The sequence below is a fragment of the Phyllostomus discolor genome, chromosome 14, assembly GCF_004126475.2.
Source record: "Phyllostomus discolor isolate MPI-MPIP mPhyDis1 chromosome 14, mPhyDis1.pri.v3, whole genome shotgun sequence".
NCBI lineage: Eukaryota > Metazoa > Chordata > Mammalia > Chiroptera > Phyllostomidae > Phyllostomus > Phyllostomus discolor.
The window spans coordinates 26515297-26542773 of record NC_040916.2 but is presented as its reverse complement, the minus strand read 5'-3'; the positions used below and the strand labels follow the sequence as shown (position 1 = coordinate 26542773).

Genomic DNA, 27477 nt, shown 5'->3' with positions numbered 1-27477 from the left:
GTCACGGGCCCCCCCCGGCCGAACCCTGGCCCCCCCCCCCCGGCCCCGAGGAGGGCCACCCGCACGTTCCCACGGCCGCCTGTCACGTCCCAGGTGGACTCACAGCTGTGGCCGTGCCGTCCCCGGGGGCACGTCTGCACGCCAGGCCCCCGCGCCCTCCACTTTCCCAGGCGACGCGCTGGGGGGAGGGTGGGGGAGGGGCGGGGGGAGGGGCAGGAGCCACAAGCAGCTGTTACAGATTCTTTCCCGGAAAGATCCTCCCGGACCATCTTCCCAGGGTTAAAAAAAAGTGTATTGTCTTTGTGTCGCCATGGAGACTTTAGCAACACAGTGGTTTTTCCCTTTTCCTTCCCCCTGCTAAGTCTGAAAACATCTCCAAGAGAGTTCAGAGAACTTTTCTGGGGTAGTTTTCTCATGTCTGGCTTTTCAGCGGGGTGCGCTCCCGTCCGCTGCGGTCGCAGGCTAGCGGGGGCCGGTGTGCGCCCACCACTCCGAGCTCAGGCTCGCCCCCACCTGTCCACACCCCACGTCACTGTCTCACTGTGGCGGTCGGCCTGGAGGGCCCGCTCTGTCCCCTCCACAGCTGCCCTGGGGCTCGCCCGCCCCCGCCTCCTGGGTCCGGCCGGTGAAAAGTGGACCCACGAGCCCTCCCACCGCCGGAGAGTCCAGCCGGCCCGAGTCTCTGTCCGGCCGCCCTCCGGGTGAGCCCCGTGATGTCCCGTTAATTAATCCTCTGGGCACCTTCAGACGCAGCCCTCTCAAACAGCGTGAATAAAGCATTCCCATTTTTCGTTAAGTCCTGTCTGGCATCCAGGGAAAAGCAACAGGCCCGGGTTTTTGGTTCCTAGCACGGCCGGCGGCATTGGCTTCCGGGGCCGTGGGACAGAGGGCTGGGGGAGGGGTGCCGGGAACCCCCCGCTGCTGGTCAGCGGCGCGGGTGCGTGGGGTGGGGTGTGACCAGGCCCGGCTGTCCCTGGCATGGAGACAGGGTCATCCTGGGGCGGCTGCCGTGCAGGATGCGAACGGGCTGACCCACAGTCCCCCCGCCCCCGCCCGGGCAGAGTGTGGAGTGGACGCTCAGCTGGGGCCGGCCGGCCGGCCTCTGCAGTGACCACAACTGGGGGCACCCAGCAACCCCCCTGCGTGCCTGCGGGACGGACACGGGAAGGGGACGGCTCCCCCCTCCTTCTGCTTAGGAAGCAACTGGGAAACCGGGAGCGGGGGAAGGGGACAAAAGCCCAGGAAACCGAGACTGGACGATGAGACTGTCCGCCGAAGCAGTCAGGCTTTATTCGTCCCTGAGAGCACTCTCTCGTTAGTTTTCTGAGCCGCCGCGTCTCGGTGGCCCTCGTCCAAGGCTCCCTGTGACCCTCCTTGTTACCAAACCAGGCAAATACGGACTTCCCCTGAGCACATCTACCCACTCACGCTACGAAAAGGCCCTAGCGACACTCCCAGTGGTGAGATACAGAGGCACAACCGTGCACTACCAGCGGTGCCGTGGCGAGCGATGAGCCGTGAGCCGTGAGCCGTGCGCGGCGGGTCGGGGCGGGCGTGCCGGGGGTGGCGGTTCACTGACCCAGGGGGCGGAGCGGGGGGCGGGACCGGGGGTTGCGGGACAAGTAGGTTCTTTTGCGGAACGCAGGGACCTGGAGTGCCGCCTCTCGCTCGGAAGCCCGATGGGCCGGCAGGTGGGACTTCCCCCAAGGTGACTTCCTGTCTCTCAGACAATCGTCACGCGCTGAACACGCAGCGTCACGGGGCCGTCAACCGTGTCAGTGCACGAGCTCCCCGTGGCGGCCCCCAGCCCTCCAGACTTTGAGGTGGGAGACAGCAACTGTTTCGCTGTTACATCCTGGAGTTAAAAATTCCAGAATTTCACACTTACACGGATTTAAAATAACAGGGACATCGAGTCTCTGGGCCCACATGCTGCAGGCTCAGGTGTGTTCGTGAAGGGTCCGTTGTGGATCTCAGGGCCTAATGCAGAATCTGGTAACTCCGTGGGGGCGTCTGGGCGGGGGCAAAGGAAGAATCGATGGTAGTTGTGCTCAGAGAGATTAACACACACACTCGCGGGGGTTCGCCCGGTCTCTAACCCCCGCCTGCACGCAGGGTCTCCACGGGGAAGAACAACAGTGTCAGTGATTTGCGGAGGACATCGGGGGGCGGCCGCCTCATGGAGCCCTCACCACCGCCCACCAGCCCAGGTCGGAAACAACCGGCGGATGACGCCCCGTCCACAGGGAAGACCGCCAATGAGGCCGACTCGTCTCACGGGCGGTCGGCCCCCCCCCCACCCCCGTCCCCTGTCCGACTGACACCGGGCGACCTGTGACCTCAACCCAAGGCCCCCCGGTCGGTCGGGGCGGGGGGGGGGGTTCACACGCCTGCCTCCTTGCCCGGGGCAGAGTTTCCCCGGATTCTGAGCGGGTTTGACCACCCACAACGCACGGACCAGAGCCTGATTGAGAGTCGGGGCGGGAAGCAGCAGCCGGGGAAGGGATTCTTTCAGACACCCACCGTCCCAACCGCGCGGTCCGGATGAGGCGGCGGCCGGTGGGGGGGGTCCCCCGTGGGGGCGTCTGGGAGCAAAGCCGGGGAGGGAGGGAGGGCGGGCCCTCTGCTGGGGCGCCAGGCTGCCGCGGCGGGGGGGGGGGGGGGGGGGGGGCGGGGCGGGGGCACTCGCTCACGGCGGGGGGGGGGGGGGGGCGGGGCGCCGCGCGGCTACTTGACCAGCTCCAGGTAGAGCTCCGAGCGCAGGAAGCGCGGCAGCGAATCCTTCTCCATCAGCGCGCGCACCCGGCGCTGCGCCTCGTCGAAGCTGCTCAGCGAGGGCTCCGCCAGGTTCCTCTGCGTGATGTCCTTGGTGAGGTGGTCGATGTTCACCTGCGGGGGGCCGGGCGGGGCGTGAGCCGGGGGGGTGGGGCGGGGGAGTGGGACTTGTCACCCACAGGACACACTCTGGGGGGTGGGGGGCGGCCACAGAGGGAGGACTGTCGCCCCGGCCGGGTGGCGCGGTGGCCGGGAGTGTCGTCCGCACACCTTAAGGCTGCGGGTTCGATCCCCGGTCGGGGCGAGGACGGGCGGCAGATGGCGGGTGCTGCTCTCTCGCGCCGATGTTTCTCCCTCTCTTTCTTTCTCTCAAGCCCGTAAACGTGCCCTCGGGTGAGGGTTAAAAGCAAAAGTGAGAACCAACGTTTCTGATTCCTAGGCCGGGGGCGGCCGCCGGTGACGCGGGGTAAGCGTGTGACTGCGGCTGAGACGCAGCCAGCGTGGGACGGGCCCTCGGCGCCAGGGTCCCCGTGGCTGCGGACTCACGCCAGCCTCACGGGCCCCTCTGGGCCCCGAGACTCCGCCTTCCCTCCTAAGGGGGGGGGAAGCATAGACACACGTGTATCGAGGTGGCGTGGCTTCCCCACGGTCACAGAGCCCACGGGCCCCCCGGGGGGGGGGGGCAGACCCAGCCAGGCCTCTGTCTGCCCTGCAGAGCCACCTCCCGCGTCTCCTCGTTTGGTGAAGACGCCAGGGTCCGGGTAAGGAGCCCGAGGACAGTGTTTCCCGGGGTGCAGACCGGCAGGCCCTCGCCCAGACGGGCGGCCGCCACTCGCGGAGAGGGCAGCAGACCCCCGAGCAAACCCCGCGAAGGGGAACGGAGGTGGCAGGAAATGACCCCTCTACACCCTCACCACCTCCATGCGAACATCACCAACAGAGACCCGTGGTGGCAGGGAAAGGGCGGCCCCGCACCACGGCCTCAGGAACCGGGGGAAGCTGAGGGGCAGGGGAGGAGGCCGGAGAGGGTCCCAGGTCCCTCTCCCCCACCGCAAGGCGGGGCCCAGGTCTCTTCGGGACCCTCACCCTCTCCACCTCGCCCCGCGGCTCCCACCACCAGCTCCGCGGCGGGGAGCGCGCCCCCTGGTGGCGGACAGGGGCATAGCTCGTCGTGCTATTTCATCATCAGAGCCCAGAGAGCCTGTGAGGGAACAGGCACTCTGGGGGTGGGGGTCGCGGGGGTCCCTCCCACACTCTGTCTGGGGTCGGCTGCCACCCGTGGGGCTTGCTTGGACCACTCCCGGGCCGACGCCACATCCCGTGAAACACTCAAGGCCCAGAGTGGAGAATGGGGCCCGGTGCAGCACCGGGCTGATGCCGGGGTGATGCCACGGAAACCCCAAGAATGGCCTCAGCCGTGGCTGCCTGGAGGCCCCCGAGGGCCTTGCGACTCCCTCCTCACGGACAGCAGAGGGCGGATGCACCGCCCCAGCGCGTCTGTGGAACCAGCGCCCAGCCCGTCTGTGGTGGCCAGCCCCCGGGACCCTGGCTTGCAGCGTCTCTGGCTCTGAGCTGTCTGGGGCCAAGGGGAATTCCTCCAGCGGGGACCCTGCCGCCCCACTGGAGAATCAATGGGGGGGACGGAGGGAGGGGGGGGAGGGGAAGAAGATATTCCTCGGGAAGGAAAGGGCGGGGGTGGGGCAGAGAGATGGTGCGGGGTGCAGGGTGGGAAGGCTCGTTGGCAGTAATGAGTTCACACATGGACAGATGCACCCACTGGGTGAGTCCGCCCTCCCCAGCCTGCAGGACCGTCCTCCCGGCCCCCGTGTCCCCAGGGAGTCACGGGGCTCAGAGAGACTCGCACACCCAGCCAACACGGCAGGTGTGCCCTCCCACCTGCTGAGGCGGGAGGCAACGCAGCCCCCAGGTTCGGAGCAGGGTTCAAGCTCACACCTGCCCGGCCGCGCGCCCTGCCCCTGCACCCCGCAGGTGACCCAAACCGGGGACAGAGGTGAGTCCTTTCCGGAGGGGTGGCTGCTGCCCACCCCCGCACCCCCCCGGGCCTCGCCCTCCCGCCGGCCCCTGGGACCGACCTCCTTGGGGGCCTCGGTGCGGATGAACTCCTCGTAAATCTTCTTCGCCTTCTCCGCGATCTGGTCCGGGGACCTGGTCTTCTTGAAGTCCTCGCAGGCCATCCAGAACTCCAGGTTTTCCTCGCTGAACTCCGACTTCAGGAAACTCTGGAAGCTGGCGAGTCCGTCTGGCGAGGGGAGAGGCCGGAGGTAAAACAGATACCTGCGTCTGCCTGTGTGCCCCTCTGCCCGCCGGCCGCCCCTCCCTGCAGCCTGCGGCGGGGCAGCCGGGGCAGCCGGGGCAGCCGGGGCTCGCTCGCTACGTGCTGACACTCGGCCACTGACGGAGAGCCCCACCGAGTCCCCTCCTTCGCTTCCCCTACTGACCGGAGAGGCCGGGGTGACTAACACCCTACTGCTGGGGCAGGGGGAGGGCAGCGTGGTCACGTGACCTGCCCCCCCTCGCCCAGCGGGCGGCAGGCAGAGCTGGGCCCGGACCCAAAGGCCATCCGTCTGCAGGTGAGGGGGGTTCACCTGCAGACCCCCTCAGGGCGTGCCGTGACCGAGAGTGGGTGCTTGCCGATTTTGGATTTCAAGGAGGAGAAAAAATACATGTAAGACTTGGCCTGGGCGTGAAGGCAACACGAGTGGCGGTTATTGTGCATAAACGACGTGCAACCCTTTTCTTCTTTCTGCGGATGATGTCTGAGCAGATCAGGCCCCGGGGTGGGCGGTAAGTAAGTGACATACACGAGGTCCTTCCCGAGGGAGTGACAGACTGTGGGGTGGGGGGGGGCCGACGGGAAATGACCACAGAAACGCACGTGCACAACGAAGGAACAGTCACAGAGGAAAACAGTCACAGAGGGATGGATGGATGGGAAGACAGGGAGAAGGGCCCTCGCCTGCTCCAGGAGGAGGCGACCTTGGATTTCGGCCCTGAAGGATGCAGGGAGGGGCCTGGGGCCCAGAGCACACGGGAGGAGGGGCTGTGCCCGCCAGTCACCCATCGGTGTTAAGCCGGAGCGAGTTCACCCTGGCTGGTGCGGCTCAGTGGATTGAGCACCGGCCTGTGAACCAAAGGGTCCCTGATTCTATTCCCAGTCAGGGCACATGCCTGGGTTTTGGGCCAGGTCCCCAGTAGGGGGCGTGAATGAGAGGCAACCCCACACTGATGTTTCCCTCTCTCTCTTTCTCCTTCCCTTCGCCTCTAAAAATAAATAAATAAAACCTTTAAAAAAATAAAATGGGGTAAATTCAACCTGATTGTGGCTGCTCTGACCCTGTGTTCAGTGCGCTGCTGCTCATGTGACTTCCGCGTGTCATTAAAAATACACACGGGTTTACATCTGCACACACAAGCATGCACACGGGAGACTCCGGGCCCGACCCTCCACGCCTGAGGGTTTGCATGTTTTCTGGCCGTCCCACCGGGAGCCCCAGCGGTCGGGGAGGCGCCGGCGAGGAGACAGACAGGGAAGCCCCTGCACCCTCACTGTTTCCCTCCTCGTCAGGCCGACCGCACGCCTCTCTCTGCCCAGACGCATGTCCTTAACCCCGAGATTCTGACAAGTCGGTGTATGCACAGAGACGGTCCACGCCCACCCCTCTCCTGAGGGGCAGAGGTGTCCAGAGGGAGGGGAGACCTGCTTCTGCTGCCGGCTGGGTGGGTCCTCGTCGTTTCTGAAACCCAGGCCCTGGGCACCTTCTCGCCGCCGGCAGGGAGAGCAGGGCACGGGCCGGCCGGTGGGCCCCTGGCGCCCGCCCTGAGCCTGGAGGAATGGCCGCACAGAAGGGGCCCGTGGCCAGCCGACTGCCACCCGCTCCCCGCCCCCCAGCAGGTGGGAGTCACCCGGCCTCCTGGGGAAAGGGGGAGAGAAAGCTCCCGTCCCGAACATCACTGACTCCCCGGGGCCATGCGCCCGGGTTCCCTGACGACCGTGTCCGAGGGGTGAGAGTGGACGGGGCTCCCCGGGGCCGGCAGCTGCTCCTGGGCCCTGCGGACATCGCACCGAGTTACTGTCCTGAGGCTCTGCCTGGACAGACGGCTTCATGCCCACCGGCCTGGGAGGTGCAAACTCTGACCCCTCCTCGCCTGCCGTCTGCGGAGTCTCCGAGAGGCCCTCACGCGGGCCCTCTGCAGCCCTGCCCGGCGCCTCCCCCTTCCCACCCCCCGACTCCCAGGTGTTCTAGGGGCTGTCCCTCAGAGACCCTCGCTGGTCACCCCCGTCCCCCCTGGGGAGGTCCTCTCGGCTCCAAGGCACACGGACTCCCGGGCAAATGTCCCTGCTCTGCACGGAACACACCCGCCTTCCTCGCCCGGCCCCATCCCCGCCCCTGCTCCCGCCCTGGCGGGGTCCCCGACTGAAGGACAAACACACACACACACTCGTGTGTCTTCCCCCCTGAGAAGCGGGGTGCATGACAGAAGCCCAGGCCTCGGCTGGCCCCCGTTTGCAGACAGAAAGGCTCCGGCCCCTCCAGAAACGCCGAGGCGTCATCAGGAACCGCCCCTGAGTGCCTCCCTCCTGTCTCTCACCCGGGAAAAGCTGGGGTCCCTGAGAAGCCCCGAGCCTGTGCACACAGGGCCCGAGCGTCGGCGTGGCTGAAGTGGGCTGTGTGTGTGTGTGGGGGGGGCACAACCACATCTCCTCCTCATGCACGGCTCGACACCCTGGAACCAGTTCTGTGACTCTCAGGTTTCTGGGCAATAGCAACGGACATCTGGCCCAGGGTCATTAGCATTAGCACATTCACTGTGCCCAAGTGTCACCTGCCAGGTGGCTGCTGGCCCCACACCGTCTCTGGGAGACCGTAAGTCACTGGACAAACACAGATATTGTTCTCAGAGTTAACCTCGTGGGTTTGGGGGCTCGATAAGCAGATGAATTCATTTGTCATCCATCGAGCCAGTGAACATTTATCAGACACTTTATATGTGCCAGGGCAGGGCTCTGTTTAGCACACACACACACACACACACACACACACACAAAGAAAAAAGAAAAGAAAACAAGAAGAGGACCAGAAACGGGTAAGACTGAGAAAGTTCCAGACACAGAGGTGTCAGCGTTCTGCCTCCGAATCTAAGGTTCTCAGCGCGCTGCAGGGAGGCGGGCACTTGCCCACCACAACAACGAAATCATGTTCGTGTGGTTTGAACTCACATTGTTTGTTATCTACTCCGGGCTTATCGGTCTTGAAGATCTCACGAGAAATGGTTTTTAAACCCTTGTTCTCGCAAAGCATCTAACAAAATTTCATATGCCATTCTGGTGGTGAAGATGGAGAAACATGGGGTGGGTGTCTTAAGTAGACTCATTGTTTAGAGTGAACTCTTGAACAAGTGTTTACTTTCCTCAAACTGCACTTCCTGCTGTGAAATTTTCTGGATCAGAAAGACCAAGTCCTGGCTTCCAGTGAGTCTGTGATCTCCAGCTGGAGGAAATCGATTTATAAAGAGAACACAAAGTAGCAAACACTAAGTACGAAGTAGCAAACACTAAGTACGAAGTAGCAAACCCTAAGTACAGAGTAGCAAACACTAAGTACAGAGTAGCAAACACTAAGTACGAAGTAGCAAACACTAAGTACAGAGTAGCAAACACTAAGTACAGAGTAGCAAACACTAAGTACGAAGTAGCAAACACTAAGTACAGAGTAGCAAGTACTAAGCAGCATAACAGAGATGCAGGCAAATGTCTCTGGAAGCTCCCAGGGAGGAAGACAGACCAGACACTCAGTGTCTGGATGAGCCTTGATAGGGCTGGGAGAACTTCCACAGAAAAGACATGAAATCGGAGCACACACAAGAATCACCCGATGAATGCATAAACAAGTAGAACAACAGATCAGTATTTCTCTGTCCAAAATCAATCAATAAGATACATAAATAAACAAACAGACAAACAAGCATCCACACAGAGGGCCGGAGAGCAGTTCCGTGTGACCGCTGACCAGCCCCATCATCACTATGGACAGTCTTCCGTGTTGGAGACTGGCACCCGATACGGGTGGCCCTGGAAGTGCTAAGGATTACGGATCGGGGGAAGGTGGGTTCAGGTGTCTTGGCATTGTCCTGGAAAGGCGTCCTCACCGACAGTTTTGTCGCATCCTGAACAAAGCTACGACACGCGTGCTGCCAGAAAGGAAACCGGGGCTGGGGACATTACGGCCCAGGTCAGGCCATGAAAGCAGTGACCACACTCGCCGCCTGGGGTGTCCCGGTCCCCTGGTGATCCCACGCCGTCTCAGCCCCCACTGACCCGCCACGAGGCCCAGCCCGAAGGGGCGGGGTCACTGTCACACAAGGGAGATGCTGACCTGCGGAGGTCGCGGCTGATCTGAGAGATACCGGCCAACTCTTTTCTTAAACATCATTACGTGTGTCGCGTGCACGGGTTCAAGGTCGTGGCTAGCTGAGCGTTAGGCCGTAACGTGGACGCCGTCAGCTTGCTTATCGCACGTATTTTGTAAGGGTGTGCGGTTTCCTATAGTAACCTTTGTCTGGGCGATACCACAGACTCTGAAGTCAGTGTGGCTGTGCTGGTTTTTCATGAACCTCAAAGTCAGCATTGTGGGTTTTTTTTTTCCTCATGTACTGCTGAACATGGCTAGAAAGATATATCAACTCGATAATCCAAGAGATGCTGGAGAACCTGAGTGAGCGCTACTCAAGCCGCCCATCAAAACAGTTTTGCGAGTGCCGGGAGCAGTGTCCGGCCGGGAGCGCGGCCACCCTGCCTGCGGAGCTGACGCAAACACCCACAGGGCCAGCGCTGAGGGTCTCACTGGTTCACGCTGAAGACCTGGTTCGGTTGTAGTTTTTAGCGATACCCACGTTTCCGTGATTTGAAAAGAAAAAATTCTATTCTTTACGTTTTTACCTTTGTTTGTTGACTGACTTCTAGACTACAACTGAACATAAATGAAAGTTGTGTATTTTATGACACAGATATAATAAATGCAAATTTGCAGTGTTTTACAACTTTTTCTCGCATCTCAGCACCTACCAGTAAGGAACGTCTCTCTCAGATGCACGCGCCCTGTGCAGTCATTTTTGGGGGGCACGCGGGTCAGGACACAGGTGCCCCTGCGGTCGGGGGCGGGGGCGTCGCCTATGAGCCCGAGTCCTCGCGCCCCCGCCCCCTCGCACCGTCCCTCTCCGGGGTCCCGTTGGGAAATCCCAGAAACGCCCACGCGGTCGGAGCGGGCGGACTTACAGTTGTTCTGCAGCAGCTTGTCCAGGGAGTCGCGCCACTGGAGGGCCTCCCCCGACGACGGCCTGCGCGGGGCGGGGGCGGGGGCAGAACGGGACGGTCGTTAGAGGGAGTCACACGCGAGCGCAGACCGCGCCACCGCCGCCGTGTGCGTGCGTGGACCCGCCTCCGCTAGGAGCGGCGCAGCGGGGACCGCCCCCAGCACAGGGACCCGCCCCAGCACCAGGGGTCGTTGACAGCAGGGAGGGAGGAGCTGGCTTTGCTGTCAAACGTCTCCTCTACGTTTTCACCTCTTTCTGGACAGTGTGGTTTGGGGGGCCCGTTTAGAGGTGCAGCCTATTTGCTTCAAAGCCGCGTGTGACCTTCTTGTAGACACCGTGCGGGTGGCTCCAATTGTGGGTCCCCCCCCCCCCAAATGGGACTGGATGAAATCAGGCCCACCCCTGGGCGGGGCCCACCCCTGCGCGGAGTGGGCCGAGGGCACAGACACCACGCCCCCGCCCCCACCCCCACCCCGTCTCCAGCCGAGGCCGCTGGAAGTCGGCGCGTGTGTTGGGGGCGAGTCTTCTTTCTCAAACATCTGACTGCATTCCCCCGCCCCCACGGTAGGACCGGCTGGCGACTTCTAACAGACCCTCCGCGTTCTAAGAAGCGAGGCGGCTAGCCCTGGCTGGTGTAGCTCAGTGGATTGAGCGTGGGCTGCGAACCAAAGTGTCGCAGGTTCGATTCCCAGTCAGGGCACATACCTGGGTTGCAGGCCATGACCCCCCCCCCAGCAACCGCACATTGATGTTTCTCTCTCTCTCCCTCTCCCTCCCTTCCATCTCTAATAAATAAATAAAATCTTTAAAGTTAAAAAAAAATAAAAATAGAAAGGAGCGAGGCGGCTCTCCATGGAGAACGGGGGAATCGCGCGCCAAGGGTCCAGCCTGGACTCGGAGCGGCGGGTGGGAGCCGCCCGCCGAGGCCCCTGCGCGGGGGTCGTTGGAACACCCACGCGCACAGCGCCCTGCGGTCCCCCCGGCTACCGCCCGTTCTCTCGCCCCCGCAGGCCGGGCGGGTCGGGCAGGGCTGCCGGGGGCGGGGAGGAGGGCGGCTGGCCGGGCCGCAGGACTCGCGGGCTGCGCTGGGACGGGACTTCCTCGTTGTCACGCCCACACGGTCCGGCGCGGCCTCCGTGAGGAGGGCCAGGCCCGCAAGGGCGGTTCTCCTAGTCGGACCTTGCGTCGCTCTTGTTTACTGACGGCTCGGACACAGCAGGAAAAGCCCTGCTTCTGGGCTTTCTAAACCACAGTATCTCGGGGCTTCAATTGTGCAGATGAGAAGCAGAGGCTGAGGAGGCTCCAGGCTCCTCCGGTCCCGCCTGCGATTCCGTAGGTGCTGGCGAGGGGTGGGGGTGGGGGGGGCCCTGGTGTTCTGGGCGCAGGTGTCGGGAGTAGCTCGTCCCGCCTCTGCCTCGCGGCGGAGCACGCACAGATCTGGGGACCCCATCCTGCGACTGACGTTTCACCAAGTGTTGGGGTCACCGTTTGAAGGTCGCACACGCCAGACACGCGGGTGACCTCTGGGCGAGTGCCGCGAGGGGTCTCTTCCTGTTTCCTGGCGCGCGGCTCAGGGGCCCCCGGGCAGCACCGCAGCCCTTGTCCTTGGAAACTCAATCCCACGAATGGACGTCCCTCCCGGCCCAGCGCAGGCAGCGCGGGAGGGAGAAAGGCCGGGCAGAGGGGTTCCCAGTGTGTCCTTCACTTCCTGCCTCATTTCATCGCTGCCCAGAGAGGGACCTGCTCCCTGGGGCCCCTCCTGGGGTCCCGGCTCCTCTGTGTCGCCCCCACCCCCGCCCCCGCCCCCAGAACTCGCCCCGGTCCTTGCTCTTTCACGCCTACGTTCCTGGCGCCGGCCTCGGGGACCCCCTCACGTCCTCAGGGCCGGGGCTCGGTCCTCTGTGTGTGACAGAGGCCGCCGAGTCCCTGCTGGTCGCCGGCAGACACCGCAGGACGCAAAATCTCGGGACGAGAGACACAGGCCCGCGTCCCGCCCGGAACCTCTGATTTTGTGAGTCTTCCCGTGAGGGCACCTTCCCTGTCCTTTCCCCTGACGGCCGCAGTCGGGCTCAGGGACACGGAATGCCACCAACAGGCGCACCCGCCCTGAACTTGTCCCCCGGTCCGATGTGTCCCCGAGCCTCTGGGAGAACCGGACCAATGCCCACTGCCGGCGGAATGTCACAGCTGAGACTCAGTCCCTGAAAAGGACCCGTGCGCGGCCCCTGGGGGGCCAATTAGTCCAGATGGATCCGGGAACTCAGTTGAGCCAGACACGGCGGGCCGGCCAGCAGCACGAGGCCGGGGGTCTGAGGAGCGGCCTGCCCCCGCCCCCGGGTCTGCCGGCCCCCCCTCAGTCTGACCCCTTCAGGAACTGGGCAGGCCCAGCCCTGAGTGGCCGCTGAGTGCCCTGGCCCGCAGGGGGTGGCTGACCGCGCAGCTGGGCCCGGAGCCTGTGTGGGCCTGGGGCGGGAGGGAGCTGGCTCCGGTGGGGGGGCGGGACAGACCTCACAGAGGCCATCGGCTGGCTGGTCGTTGCAGGACACTCGGGTGCAAACGCTGCCTGGCCCAGGAGGTGACAGCCTCTCCCTGCATTGCACCTTTCCTGCAGCGCCGGGCGCTCAGCCTGAAGGTGCAGCCTGTCTGTCACTGAGAGCTCCACCCACTCCGCCCTGTGGCACCTCCCCACAGCCTGTCCATCACGGATAGCTCCTCCCCCTCCATCCTGTGGCACCTCCCCACAGCCTGTCCATCATGGATAGCTCCTCCCACTCCATCCAGTGGCACCTCCCCACAGCCTGTCCATCACGGATAGCTCCTCCCACTCCATCCAGTGGTACCTCCCCACAGCCTGTCCATCACGGATAGCTCCTCCCACTCCATCCAGTGGCACCTCCCCACAGCCTGTCCATCACGGATAGCTCCTCCCCCTCCATCCTGTGGCACCTCCCCACAGCCTGTCCATCACGGATAGCTCCTCCCCCTCCATCCTGTGGCACCTCCCCGCAGCCTGTCCATCACGGATAGCTCCTCCCCCTCCATCCTGTGGCACCTCCCCGCAGCCAGCCTGCGGGAAGGTCGGGTTTGCCCCCAGTGAGCCTGGGTGCCGACAGCTGCAAGCAGCCCCCTACTCAGACGTGAACACGTTCAGCCCCTGAGCCGTCCCCACTCTGACACCGAGTGGCTGTGGCCGTGGGGACGCATGCCGGCCTCTCTGAGCCCCAGGGGTCTCTGTCCTCCTTACACAGCTGCACCGTCCCCGCATCTACCTGACGCTTCTGGCCTCGTCCCCACCTGCCCTTGCTCATGGCCCGGGAAACGAAATCCCAGCCCCTGGCTGGGGCGTGTGGGTGTCCGCTCTGTCCCTGTGTCCCTCCTCCCCCCAGAGAGAGGGGTCTCAAGCCCACGGGCACAGAGCCCCTGGCCTGCGGCCAACAGGGACCGGGTATGGGGGGGGGGGGACATAGATAAAGACAGACACCTGCCACTTCCTGGGCTCCGTCTGGGGGCCCAGACGCCTCTCCCCTCACGGCGCTGCTGGCCGTGTGGCCGGCGGTCACAGGGCCCGAGGAAATGCTTCCGAACCTCCTGGCCCGGGACCGGTCACACGTGGGGTCACTGTGCAGCCGCCGAGAGGTAAGGCCAGGACGAACAGCGGAGCCCCAGTCAGTGACGTGGCGGGGAGACCACGGAATAAAGTGCCAGGGGGGGACGTCTCTGCCGGCTCCCCAGCAGGTCACCGTGGGGGCGACAGGCCTCGGAGACCGTGCCTGCGAGCTAGGGCCGCAAGGCTCACTGGTCTGTGTGCTGTGTGTCACGGGCCGTGCCCAGGGGACCGGGGGACAGCTATGGAGGAAGACAGGCTGAGGCGGCCGGCAGGGGCTGGGGACCAGCTGTGGGTGAGGCTTTCGAGGGGGTCGCCTGTCTCAGTGCTGGGGCTCGGGGAGCCGTCTGGGAAGGTGCTGGAGCAGGGGCCTCCGCGTGCAGAGGTGTCCTGAAGGAGAGGGCAGGGCCAGGCCGGGAGGGCCGAGGGGCTGGGGCAGCGTGGACGTGGGTACCGGCCTGTTCCCGTGGGGCAGGGGGCACAGGGACCACCTGCCCTGGCGTTCTGACCCAGGGGGGAGGCCGGCTTGGGAGCTGGGGCCAAAGGCAACAATGTTCTATTCTTGTCATGGTTCTATTTTTTTTTCCTAATGAGAAGAATAAAAATATATTCAAAAAACTAGAAAATGCTTTTTCAAAAAAAAAAAAAAAAGAGTGGCTTCTTTTTTTGAAAGATAAAAGGGGTTAAAAGGACCTCCTGTCTGGAGAGGGTTTATTGCGTCCTCTGAGGCTTATGTTCTTGAATCGGAAGCAGCACAGAGAAATTTTGAAGTGGGGGGCGGGGGGGGGGACAGACCACCAGGCTGACCGGGACTGCCGTCCCAGCTCGTCAGCCTGAGAGGCTGGGGAGCCAGCCGAGCGGCAGGCGGGGGGGGCCCAGGGGCCGGGGTGCATGGGAACGCTCCGTCCGTGGAGAACGCAGTCTCCAGGGGCATGACGAGGTTTCCAGAACAACCCCAGCCCCTGCAGGAAGACGGGTCGGAAGGCAACCCATTCAGTAACGGCCGCAGGTTTCCTCCCAAACAGCTTCGCCCTGAACCCCTGCAGCCCCCCAAGAGCCCGGGTGTCCGTGAGGGGCCCCCAGAGCAGAGGTGCCGAGCGGGGAGCCTGCTCCCGGGTTCCCGGGTGACGGGACGCCCAGCAGACCGGCCAGCACCACCCACTGACCTCCAGACAGACGCTCTGGCCCGCTGCCGCTCCGAAACGGGGTCCTCTCCTCCTGGCGCCCGCACCCCACCGGGACGAGCGCCCCCTTTCTGAGGGCGGGAGATGCAGTGACGCCTGCCTTCTGGCGGGGGGGGGGGGGCGGATTTGCAGTAGCACCAACAGGCGGGTGGAACCCCCCCCCCACCGGGGGGACGGAAGAAGGATGGACGAAGAGGGACCGGCCGCCGCCCAGCCGGGACACTCTGTCAAGTCCAAGGCCGTCCGTGCGGAGACAACAACATGGGCCCATTTATCCAAGTGGCTACAACTAAAACGAGGTGGAGGTTAAAGGGGTTCCCCTGTTTCTACCACACTCCTCGGCCGCCTCAGAGCTCCTGGGCGGGGAGCGACGGACTGTGGACACGTGGGCTTCTCTCCTCCCACCGTCCCCCGGGCTCCCAGGGAGACGGAGTGTCACCGTCCCCCAGGGACAGGCTGTGCCGGGTCAGGGCTGTGGCTGCTGGAGCCGCGGCACTGAGTCAGGTGGGGCCGGGGCGGACAGGGGCCACGTTCCCTGCCTCCCAGCCCCGTGTTCAGAGCCTCAGTTCCCCCAAACAGACGGGGGTGCGTGCGGGGAGCTGGGGGTGCATGCGGGGAGCTGGGGGTGAGGTTCACGCAGCTGCAGGAGCCCCGTGGTGGTGGTGGTGGTGGTGGTGGTGGGGGTCCCGATGCACGGGCTGGGGGGAAATTGCCCGACCACGTGCACTGAACCGAAACAGCGGGTCCGGGGCTCCCGCCTCCTCTGCCCCACTGTGGGCCCGGGAGACGCGGCAGCTCGGGGAAGACACCGAGGGGTTAAATGGCCGGCCCTGACCTGGGCGTCTTCCTCAGGGAGGTTCCCCCCGCTGGCGCGTCCCTGCTGGGGAGGGAGGCTTAGAGACCCCCAGCAGGTGCGCACTAGTGGTCTGCTTTCACTGGGTCCCAAATGGTCACCCGACCCCAGAGCAGCAAGTGACCAGGGGACGAGGTGGCGGGCGCCACATTTTAAGGTTTGGTCGGTCTCTCCAACGGGGTCCTGGGGTGGGGGGCTCCCCTTTACTTTCCAGTGCCCTGCCTACGTGCAGAGCTACGCTCCAGACACAGAGTGGAGAGAGACACCCAGGCAGCAGCAGCCTGGGGAGGCCCCTGAGCTCAGTGGGCAGCCCGGGGGTCTTGAGGGTGGGGGGCTGAGCGCCCAGCCCGCCCCCCACGCTCCAGGGTCCCAGGGGGGTGGCCCACGCCCACGACTCACTTCTGGGCCTTGGCGGGCTTGGCCGGCTTCTCCGGCTTCTCGTTGTAGGGGACGACCAGGTCGACGGCCGAGTCCGGCTTCTGCAGGAGTGTCCCCAACTTGATCTTGATCTCCTTGGCCCTGAAGGACGAGACGGAGGGAGGGGACAAGGGGCCCGTGAGCACCCGGGTGCCCCTGCAGGAGGCGGGCGCTCGGGCCCCGGGAGTCAGCGTCACCCAGGCCGTGCCGTGTCCTTGGTTAACATGTGCCGTCGCGCCCTTGCCTGAGTTCATACGTGTCACCTCACTCTGCGCACGGCAGGGGCGGTGGTGCCACTCCCGTCTTACCGGTGGGGACATGGGCAGTGGGGAGTTGAAGTCTCTCTCGGACCAGGACCCGCCCCAAGGGGTGCGGGGGGGCCGGGTCCTGGTCTGACTCGGGGGTCCGCAGACCGCCCCCCGCCGCACTGCCCTGGGGCTTCTGCGGGCTCTGGCCGCAGCCGCGCCGTCAGTGAGGCGCCCAACACGTGAGATGAATAACCAACCCCTTCCACTGCCTGGCCTCCGTCCCGCCGTCCGGGAAACAGCCACGTCCCGCCATGGACTCACCTCTCCGGCCCGACCACGGCCCCGACCACGGCCCCATCTGGGACCTGCTGCCCGCGCTTGGGGTCCGAGCTTCCCCAGCCCCTCGCCCGCTGTCCCGGAGTGGCCGCTGCGGTGTCTTCCGGCCCGCGAGCCCTCCCGGGCGAGCCTCCGCCTCCCACACGTCAGAGGGTCCGTGTGGTCGGAGCCCCGGGCACAGCTCCATCAGGGGTGTGACGCCCAGTTTCACCACCACCCTGCTGAGTTGTCTGTTACCACGCATCTGAACTCAAAAGGAGACCCACCAAACCTTTTTAAAAAAGATTTTATGTATTTATTCTTAGAGGGGATGGGAGAGAGAAAGAGAGGGAGAGAAACATCCGTGTGTGGTCGCCTCTTGCACGCCCCCTACTGGGGACCTGGCCCACAACCCAGGCGAGTGTCCTGATTGGGAATTGAACCGGCGACCCTTTTGTTCACAGGCCGGCCCTCAGCCCACTGAGCCACACCAGCCAGGGTGAAACCCAGCAAATCTTACACATGAATCCACAAGACACTCCGTGGTAGATGGGCGGAGCCAAAAAGCCGCCCGTCCCTGTCACCTGGACACTTCACGCAGACCTTTACTGTGGAGTCCATCACGGCATGATGGTTACCGATGTGTGTGTCTGTTTTCCAGGCCGCAGTGAGAACAGCCCGCAGAGGGAAACTGAGTCTTAAATACCTCTGACCCCCGTGTGCAGCCCGGCGCTTAGCAACACAGTCCACACGCAAAAATATTTGAGGCAGCGAACTAAAAATATCCTGGTTGTGCCGCTTACAAATCCCCTCACATCCATCTCCCGGGCAAGGCGGGCCGCAAGCAAAGTCCTGGAGGTCCGTGGGGGGGGGGGGCCCGCAGGCTGCAGCCAGAGCGGCTCCGGGGCCAGGGACACCCCATCACCGGTTCCCAGGGATGGCGGAGGGACGGCCCCAGGAAGAAAGACGCGTGGGGGCAGCCGTCGTGCTGGGAGGGGGAGGGAGGTGAGAGAAGCCGTGTGCAACTCACAAAACGCCGTGGCACTCCGTCACGCCGTGACTTCCCGCGGCGTCGCAAATGCGCTCAGAAACCTGTGGCCGGCACGGCGCCTTCCCCTTCCCGGGTCCCGTGCGCCCGACTCCCCCGGGGACAACGCTCTCTGTGGCTGAAGCCATTGGGGGGCCCGGGACAGCGGCCCCCACGTCGGGCCGAAGCTGGGACCGAGGCGGAGCCGGAGGACCGGGAGGCTCGTGGCTCTGAGCCGCAGTTTACCCTCTGCCGTCGGACTGAAGAGCGGCCCCTCCGCGCAGGAGTCCCGGGATGATCGGTCACGCGTGTGAGCCACGCGGTGCCGGGCGGACACGCTGACACGCGACGGCTTCCTCGGAGTCGGTCCCGGGTCCGCGGTCACCCCCCATCATCTGCACTCAGGGCCGCTCCTCCGCGTCCATCACCGAGTCAAAGCCCCCCCCGCCCCGAGAGTCCCACAGGGCACTGAGAACCACACCCGCCACTGCCCGGGGGCCCCCCTGGAGACACGAGTCCCCGGTCGTGTGTCTGTCCCCCTGCGGGTGGGGCGGGCAGGCGATGGTTGTGGTCACCTGCCGGGCTGGTGTGCCGGAACACGGTGGGCAGCGCCGGCCCGTCCCCCGGGCCAGGTCCCGCCCCTGCCCTCTGGAGGAGGTCCCCTCGCCCCTCCTGTGTCTGTGCCCACCCCCCGTCCCCACACACACGGGGGTGCACCGTCTCCACACTCAGCCCGGACCCGGGAGCGCGCTCTCTGCTCTTCAAGGAAAGATTCGCCGCCAAACACGTCCGGGGCTTGGCCCTCAGCGCGTGCAGCTGGTTTCTCGGTTTTCACCTGCTGTTCCCTCCGTCTGTCCCGTTCCCGTCTCCCGTGCCTCTCGGGCTCCATCTGGGCCGTTCCTTTCGTCAGAGGCAGGGCAGTGCCGTGCGACGCCCGGCCGCCGGGGCGGTGGGTCGGAGAGGAGGGCAAGCAGATGGAGGCAGGCTAGTGCCCTGCAGCTCCGCTGCCTGCCTCCGGGGTCCCGCTCACGTCTGGCCACCGCACGGCACCCACGAGCACGCACGGGGGGTCCTCGCTTCAGGGAGCTCACAGTCGGCTGAGGCCTGCAGCTCAGTCTCCAGAAGCTTCCGAGGAGCGAATGCCCGCAGGGCAGCGGAGCAGCGGCGGGAACCCCCTGCCCACAGGGCGAGTCCCGGGGCCTGTTGGGGGAGGGGGGGCTGCAGCAGCAGGTAGCTGGTGGGCACGAAGGGACCCGCGATTCACTGCCCAGGTGCCGGGCCCCGGGACAGCGATGTCCGTGTGTGGTGGCTGTGCGCCGAGACCTCCACACAGCCCTTTCGGGACCAGAGTGGATCAGACCCCAGAGCAGCTGCACCGTGCCCCTGCTCACAGGGGACTCTGGGGGCGTCGCCGGTGGAGTTGGAGCCCCCGCCCCAGAGCCCACCGCAGACTCCGAGGTGCCGGCCCCCACGCGTGCCCGGGCGGGGGACAGCGGAGCGCCCCCCGTGGAGAACACCCCTCCTGGGGCTCCCTCCAGGCTCCGCACAGGCTCAGGCCTCGAGGCGTTAAAACATAGACTATGCTTCTCTCTCTCTCTGTCTCTCTCCCCCCCCTTCTCCTTTCTAAAAACAAATAAAATCTTTAAAAAGAAAAGAGACATAGTTAGACTGTGTACGTCACGATGCCCGCTGGTTTAATCGGGAGTTTGCGAGAACACCGAGAAGGAATGTGGCTGCGGGGCCTCACGGAGCGGTGGGGGTTTAACAGCCACAGAGCTGGCAAACGCTGCGGCGGGAAGCACTGGGAAATCCTCTTTTTGTGAGGACCGAGTGCTTCCACCTTTGCTCCGCCGCTGACGGGTTCCCGGGACACCACCCCCGCCCCCTGCTCCCCTTCCCTTCCCCAACGGCAGCCAGGCCCAGACAAACGCCGGAGAAAAACGCGCCAAGTGGGAGACGAAACCAGCAGGGCTCGAAACCGCCGCCCTATTCCCCCCTCCAGAACGAGCCCGGATGCGTCGGACAGTGACTCCACGGTCGGGGGGCAGCTCTGCCCGAGGAGGACACCCCCGGCGTGCCTACGGCCCAGCTCAGCCTCGGCGGCCACGGCTCAGTTGGCATTTCTCCCGGCCGCGCCGCGGCAACGCCGTGAGTGGGCGGCGGTTTCCGTCTCCTCCCGCGTGGCCCCTTCCCACCTTCTGGGCGAAGTTTTAATTAAAAGTTCAGAGGACGCCAACGCTTTCTCTCGACGACTCACGCTAGTGCGCTCAGCCTGCAAACGGTTTCTCTGGTTTCAGGACGGCGCCGCAGTTGTAAACCTGTGCCCTGCGTGGGGCGCCGGCTGGGAAACCGCCCTCGACAGGTCCCGGGCCGCCCGGCTCCTTGCTGCCCGTGGCTGACCCGAGAGTGGACGTCACTGCCGCACCGAGCCCCGTGCGGACGGCCTTCCAGGTCAGCGAGGACAGGAACATCGCGACTTGTTAAAAATACGATGATATCCAAGCAAGGTTTGTCCACAACCGCCTGCTTATCCGCAACCACCCGTCTCAAGGGTTACGGCGATGTCCCTTGCCTTGGACACGCGTGGAACAGCTGCCCCCAGGGCACACACGTGTGAATTGTATGTTAGGCATTTCCTGGTCGACAGAACCGGGCGGGACACACCGACGGTGGGGAACACGGGCCACGACCCCGAGGAGCCCCACCGCACCTCGTGCGGCAGCAGGAGGACCGTGCGGTGGACGGCTGTCCCCGTCTCGCTGCCGGAGCCCCAGGCGTCCCCCCCGCGCCGGCCCTCACGCTACTGGGCCGCCGTCGGTCCCTCCCACGGGAGTGTCTGGTCCCCAGGCCACGCAGGCCGCACCTGCTTTGTTCAGAGTTCCCGCCTCAACCCAGGGCCTGGCTTTGGCCCGAACGTGGCAGGTAGGACACGGCAGCCACCCCCACCACCCGCACCGCCACCTCCCCCTTAACGCCCCGTTTACACCGCCTGTCGTAGTTGGTGGTCGTCTCCCTCAGCTTCTGGGACGTGAACACTCAGCTGCGCCAAGGGTGAACGAATGGGTTCTGCTCCTCCAGCTCCTGCTGATCAGCTGGGGGATTCCGGGGAGGAGTTCCTTCAGCTCCAAGCCGCCGTTTTTCCACGTGACACGGCGGCGGTACAGTTTCCACCTCACCTCTGCACGCACGTGTGTGTGTGTGTGTGTGTGTGTGTACACATGTTATGAGGCTGAAGGGGTTCACGCACTAAAGCGTCGAGCCCAGCCCCTGGCCCACGGGGAGCAGCCTGCCGTGTCCCTCTTCTCTTCCCACGCGTGTCTGTGTTCTCTTCCTGCCGACGGCGTCTCACACGGGCATGTCGGCTAAGGGGTGTTTCTCGAAGGGATAAACACGCAGACCAGGACGGACCCCAGCAGACCGTGCTCAGCAGGGATCTGGGGTCGACGACCCTAATCCTGGCGGGGAAGCGCGGCCCAGACACCCAGGGCCCCGAGCGCCACGGGAGACCCCGCTGTGGCCCGGCGAAGCCCGCACCCCGCTGGCACGGCACCTGCCCTGAACTGCGATTTAAAAATAAAATGGCCCCGGCTGGTGCGGCTCAGTGGACTGAGCGCCGGCCTGCGAACCAAGAGGTTGCTGGTTCGAATCCCAGTCAGGGCACGTGCTTGGGTTGCAGGCCGGATCCCCAGTAGGGGCGAGTGAGAGGCAACCACACATGGATGTTTCTCTCTCTCTCTCTCTCTTTCTCTCTTTCTCCCACCCTTCCCCCTCTGTCTAAAAATAAACAGATAACATCTTTAAAAACAAAAATAAAATAAAATAACAGAGCGAGGGAGAATGTTGTTTTTTCCGAGCACGGCCACGCCCCGGGCGGGGGTTCCCACGGAAAGTCGCTTCCCAGGGTTCCGGGCCCTCCGCTGACCACCCATCCATCAGAGAGCTCCCGGGGGCGACGAAGGGCCGAGTCAGGGGTCAGGACAGGACAGGACGGAGGCCTCTGGCCCCTGCAGCCTCCCACCCCTGCGACCTCCCGTCCCCGGCTTGTTCCGCCCTGCCGGCAGCACTGCCGGACCCCGGCGGCCCCGCTGGGAGCCAGACAACCAGCAGTGGGAGGACGGCCCTGCGGTCGGGGAGACAGAAGTTGACGGGTTATTTATTCCGAGTCCCGCAGGCGGACGGGTCAGCGGGCGTCCCCACGGGGGGCCCGGGCGGGACCGGCCACTGCGTGGCCCCATGTTGCTCGGCTCTCGGTCACGAGGGGGGACCCGAGACGCGGTTCCCCGCTGCTTGTTTGTGGCGCACGATGCGGAGGAAGGGAGGAGAGGTGGGCGGGGGGGGGTAAAGAGTGCCGGAGGAGGAGGAGGGTGGGAAGAAGGACGCAGTTCACCGAGACCTTCCTTCCCGTCCACGCGGACCGCCTCCCTTGGTCCCACTGAGTCCCACGACTCGGCATGTCCCGTCCCGAGAACTTCTGGGGCCCAGACCCAGGGAGAAGGGGGCAGCTCGGCTCCGTGGCGTCCACCCACGGCCGAGGGCCTCCCATCCTTGATGGCCACCAGGCGTCCCCTGAGTGCCAAGGACAGTCCGTCTCCTTGGTAATTTAATGTTTAGGCCGGGGAGGTGACAGTCTTTCCCCTGCACAAATCCCGTGAGTGGAGAGCGTCAGGAGTGGTGGTGGTGGGGGCACTGGAGGGTCTGCCCCAGTGGGGGCCCTGGGGCGGGAAATTCAGCATTCCCCCCGGGCTGGCCTGGAGAGGAGGCGGGGCTGCGGCTGGGACCCCCGCCCTCCTCCTGTCTGGACCCGGCTGACCGCCGGCCCTCTCAGGAGCTGTCCCGAGCCCCGTGTGGCTGCCAGGCACAGTTTTCTGTGAGGGCTGCATCGGCGAGGGGGGGACCGGGGGCTCTCCTAGCGGCCGCCCCCGTTTGTCGCACGGCTCCCCGCTGTCTCGGCATCTCAGAGCTGCACCGGAACCTCTGCGACCAGCTGTGTCTGGAGGCCCCGTTCCCCCACCGGGAGCTCCCGGAGGGTGTGACCCTACTACGCTCAGCCGTAGCTCTGCCTCCCGGCTCCTCGGAGGGTCCGGTCCGTCCTCCCTGAGCCACAGTCCCTGCTCACTCTGAGCTCGCTCTGCGTTTCTCTCTGTGGACCCAAGGGCGTGGGAGGAAGCAGGCTCCATGGACCCCTGCAGACCATGGAGGCTGGGCCCCTCCCTGTCTGAGCACCCCCCTCTCCCCCGCCCAGGCACCCAGGAAGAGTTGTTAACCAGAGGCCCTGCCTCCAGGCGCCGTCCCACCCTAAACCGCCCCCGTGAGACCCACCTAAACCAGAGACTCCGGGGAGGGGGGAGGGGGGAAGGACCGGAACGGTCAGTAAAACACGGAACCAGAGTGTCCACGTCCCCACACCCTGTGTGCAGCTCCTGAACACGCCAGTGTGCCCCCCAAGAGACGGCTGAGCCCGTGAGACTGTGGTCACACGCCCGCCCCCCGCCCCGGGGCGAACGAACTCTGTCCGCAGCTCAGCCCCCGCGGTCCCTCGCTGCCCCCGTCCGCAGGGACCGGGCACTGGGTATCGGGCCGTCACCCAAGGTGGACGAACACAGTTGTCATCACGCTGGCTGCCTGCTATGAGGGTGGCATTTTGGGGACCCTAATAATGACACTTTGTATGTCAGAATACTCTCGTCTTTTCCCAAAGAGCGCCGTTCACTTTAAAAATTAATCTCCCTCAGAGAAGTTCAAGAGGCTCTGGAAATAAAGTGAATTTTCAGACGAAGGCTGACATCGCAGGTGGATTAATCACCGGGCAAAAACAGGCCCCTCAGCTGACTCAGCCCCTGTTCCCGAGCTGTCTGAGCCGCCCCCACACAGGCCCCGGCGGAGGCTGCGGGGCGGCCAGGGCCCGGGGCCAGGGGGCGGCCGCTGGCGGCTCAGATGCCGGGATTATTGTTCTCTTTAAATCTATACAAATATGCGAGGTCAACTTTGAGTTTTCATCTGCAATCGTCTCGGAGACCTAAATAGGCAGAGAAAGAACAGCTCCTATAAATACATCAAAGTGGACCTGGTTAATGCCTCTTTGAACTCGGAGACGGAAGCTCTTCCTAAGATGAAAGCCCTCTGCAGACGGAGCGGGATTTGCGTTCCCGCACATCGGCCACGGCTGGGCGTTCGGCGCAGGGCTGGGCCCCTCAGGGCCACGACGAGTCCACCGCCGACTGTTCCCCGCTCCCCGACTTTCAGGGGGAGATCAGTCAGGGGAGGTTCCCTCTCAGCGCATCTCTGGCTCGTCCCGGGCACCCGCTGCGTCTCGCTGTGCGTGCGCGAGGGGAGACTGGAGGGGGGCGCCGGGGGGCCAGTCGCCCTGGGTTCACGTCGCACCCCAGGAGCCAGAGCCCCAGCGGGCGAGAGAGGCGGCCCGTGGGTGCAGACCGGACCCCAGCCAGACCCAGCCGGCTCTCCCGGCGCGTGTGTGTGTGTGGGGCGGAGGGCTTGCCGTCAAACACAGGTTGCCCTGCAAAGCGTGTGTGTGCGTGTCGTCCTCATTTACTTCGTGTGGACATTAAGTACCTTGACCTAAGCACAGAGGCTCACCGGGGCCCCTTAGCAGCTTGGAGAGAAGACAGGGAGGGGGCTGTGGGGGGAGAGGGGGGTGCAGACCCCGGGACGGGAGGTGGGGGACCATTCCTCGTGCAGGCTGCCAGCCCGCCGCTCCCCGGCGCCCGTCCCCACGGCAGCCCCGCGGCAGCGCGGTGACCGGAAAGGGGCTCTGTTTACGACGGGCACCGGGGACGAGGGACGCACACAACCATGATGGGCTCTGCCACCTGCCGGGAGAGCGAGAGGTGCAGGGGCCCGGCGCACCAACGGGCCCCCCTCAGGGGGAGCACAGCGTGCCCCGTGACTGGCAGCTGTGTCCGGCGGCATCAGCACTGGCCACGGGAGAAGGAGCAAGAAGGGACCATGCAGAGGCACCCGGTCCCCAGAGAACCAGGTGGCTCCAGCCACGACGGGCAAGGACGGAAGGGTTTCGGGTGACAGGCGGGCAGAAGGCGCCCGTTCGAGTTGTGTGGGGGGGATTGCGATTCTCAGGGCTGCACGCCTGTGGGGGGGGGCACACCATCGGGCACCGCCTCACCTCCAGGGGCCCCGGGCGCCACTCACCTGCCCGGGTCTCCTGCCCTCAGGCTTTCTGGGGAGCGAGGGCCGGGCCGAGAGCCCCCAGCAGGGACGCCTGCCCCCCCCCCCCAGGTGCGTCTGATGGCCACTATTGCTCCCTGGTCACAGTCCAGCCACTGTGGCTCAGCGAGCTGCTGTTCTGTGTCTCCTTTTAAAAACAGCCTTCGCTTCTGACAGCAGGGAGCGAGGGCGGGCTCTGTGTCCGGTCTCCACGTCCTCAGAGACAGACAGACCCCTTCGCTGTGGGGCCGGCTCTCTGAACACCCTTCGGGGGCTACTTCTCGGGTGGAAACCGCGGAGGAGGAGACCCGAGCCCTGAGCTGGGGACAGGAGGGGCCGCGGCTGCCCGCCGACCGCACGGCCTCGTGGGGAGACACCTCCGGGGCCTGGCGAGGGGGTCAGGGTGGGCAGGCCGGCCCCCCTTGCCCTCCTGCAACCAGGGCTCAGCCCGAACTCAGCCAAACCCCTTCCCCAGCGACACGAGGGAGCCCCTCCTCCCGTGCGTCCGCTGGGGTCTCCAGGGTGAACTCCTCACCAGCCAGACAGGGGTCCCCGCGGTGTGGCCCGCCTAGGACCGCCGCCCCCCCCCCCACCACCCAGAACAGCGCCCAGCTGCAGGGGAGCCGGGGCCTCCAGGGTGTGTCCGCCGCCCTGAGAGGAACTGGTGGCTGATAAACCTCCTCCTGCCCCAGGGCCTTGCTCTGCCCCGCAACCCGGCTGCTTCCTCCCCAACGGGGTCGAGGGGCCCCGAGCAGAGAGACGCCCCATGTCTCCCGCAAGCCCACCTTCCTGCCTCCCCGCTCCAGTTCACACAAGACCCACAGGCGCCGGACGGGTCCCCCGAGTTCCCTGTCCAGCCGGCGACCCTCCCGGCCGGCCTGCAGCCCACGCGCTGGGCTCCATTTCACAGACCGGAACACCGAGGCGCCAAGCGGCCTGCCAGGCGCTCACACGCGGGGACAGGGCGCGGGGACCGGCCTGGCCGTGGAGGCGGCGTCCCGGACTCCGGGCTCGAGGCCCAGCGCAGGTGTCTGGGCTGCGGCAGATGCTCGGGGTGCCACGGGGTGCGGGGGCGCCCCACCGCGTCCGCCTCCTGGCCCTGCTCTGCAAACCCCCCCACCGTGGGGCACACAGGGGCCCGACTGCCCTGCCGCAACCCAGCCCCCCCAACCCCGCTTCCCCGGCCCGGCGGGGTGCCCTCCCGGGGCGGACCCCCGCCCCCCCGCAGCCGCAGCCACAGCCGCGCGGGCTCTCACCTCTCCAGGCAGGAGTGGGGCAAGGCTGCCAGGCCTTTGCACATGCTGGCGGCTGGCTCTTCGGCTGGGAGCACGGGGTCTGAGCTGAGCGAGTCTCTCCGGGACGGAACTGGGCACTGGACCGGGGCCGGCCAGCTGCGGGCTATAAGCAGGCCCTGCCCCGCCGCCGCGGGGGCTGGTGGCCAATCCGGAGCCTGGGGAGCCGGGGGGGGGGCGGGGGGAGGGGGGCAGCCTGCACTGAGGGGGAGGCTGCATTCCTCCCAGGCCAGCAGGCGCCTGGGGCTCTGCCGGCTCCACCGGGGTGGCCGCTAGTGATCCCAGGGCAGGGCCGGCGGGTCCTCTGGGGCGGGGAGCCCACCTGGGGCGGGGGCTCTGCCAGGAGGCCGCTGAGATGCTCCAGGGGGGGCTCCCAGGGCCTCAGACTCAGGGTTTCCAGGGGTCGAATCACAGTGTGTTTAGACGGATGCACCGGCACTCGGAAACGGTTTTGTCACCGTATGATCCTTCCACCCCGGGATCTTTAAGAAGTGCAGGGTGGGGGTGGGGTGGGGGGGTTGTCACTGTAGCTCACTTTCAACAAGTGTCCGTGTTACAGTAAGACTTTCTTCACTGTAACTGAATGAGGTCTGGAAATGTCAAATTCTGTTGAAATTCGCTCTCTGTTAGTTTTTTGGAAAACGTTCCTTCTGTGCTTGGGAGAAGGTGCCTTTTCTTTTCGGTAGAGACGGGCAAGGTCCCCCACACCTGGAGCTGTTCAGATCACTCATTGCGCTCACGCCTTCTCCGTGCTTCCTGCCCATCAGCGTGTGACGGACACAGTTCAGCGTCCTCAGCAGGAGAAGGCCTTTCCAGAATGTCCTCGTCACCGGTCGTGCTTGCTCCGTGTAGCTCGAGGCTGTGCTGCCGGACGCCCCCCCGGCCTCTGTGCCTCCTCGTGGGGCGGCTCTTAGGAACCTGCGTATCAGACCCGCCACGGTCTCTTCCGGCGAATTGTGCTCTAAAATCCTTCCTGCCCGACAGTACCATTTCTGCCTCGCCTTTGTTTTGACTAGTAGAGGCCTTCATTCATCCATCATGTCTGGGTCCTTTTTACATTAAAAAACCTACCTCCATGTTTCAATCCAGTAGTCTTCGCTCCGTACTAACTGGTGGTCAGTAATATCTGCTGCGGAAATCCTCTTACCACCCTACCTTGTGTGGACGTTTCTCCCCTTTTCTAAGCTCTGAGCTGATCCGTGCCTCCCTATCAGGCCGGGCTCATTGGGTAGTTACACATTCCATTATTTT

At 64.9% G+C, this 27477-nt stretch overlaps 1 protein-coding gene across 1 annotated transcript; it reads right to left on the bottom strand.

Annotated features, from left to right (window-relative positions):
* Positions 1 to 2710: 2710 nt before the first annotated feature.
* Positions 2711 to 26329, bottom strand: RGS5 (regulator of G protein signaling 5). Its single transcript, XM_028530877.2, has 5 exons — positions 26191 to 26329; positions 16148 to 16267; positions 10070 to 10131; positions 4869 to 5035; positions 2711 to 2889 (listed from the first exon to the last, which is right to left on the bottom strand). The coding sequence occupies exons 1-5, from the start codon at positions 26232 to 26234 to the stop codon at positions 2728 to 2730; spliced, it is 555 nt and encodes a 184-aa protein (XP_028386678.1). The 5' UTR covers positions 26235 to 26329; the 3' UTR covers positions 2711 to 2727.
* Positions 26330 to 27477: the final 1148 nt, after the last annotated feature.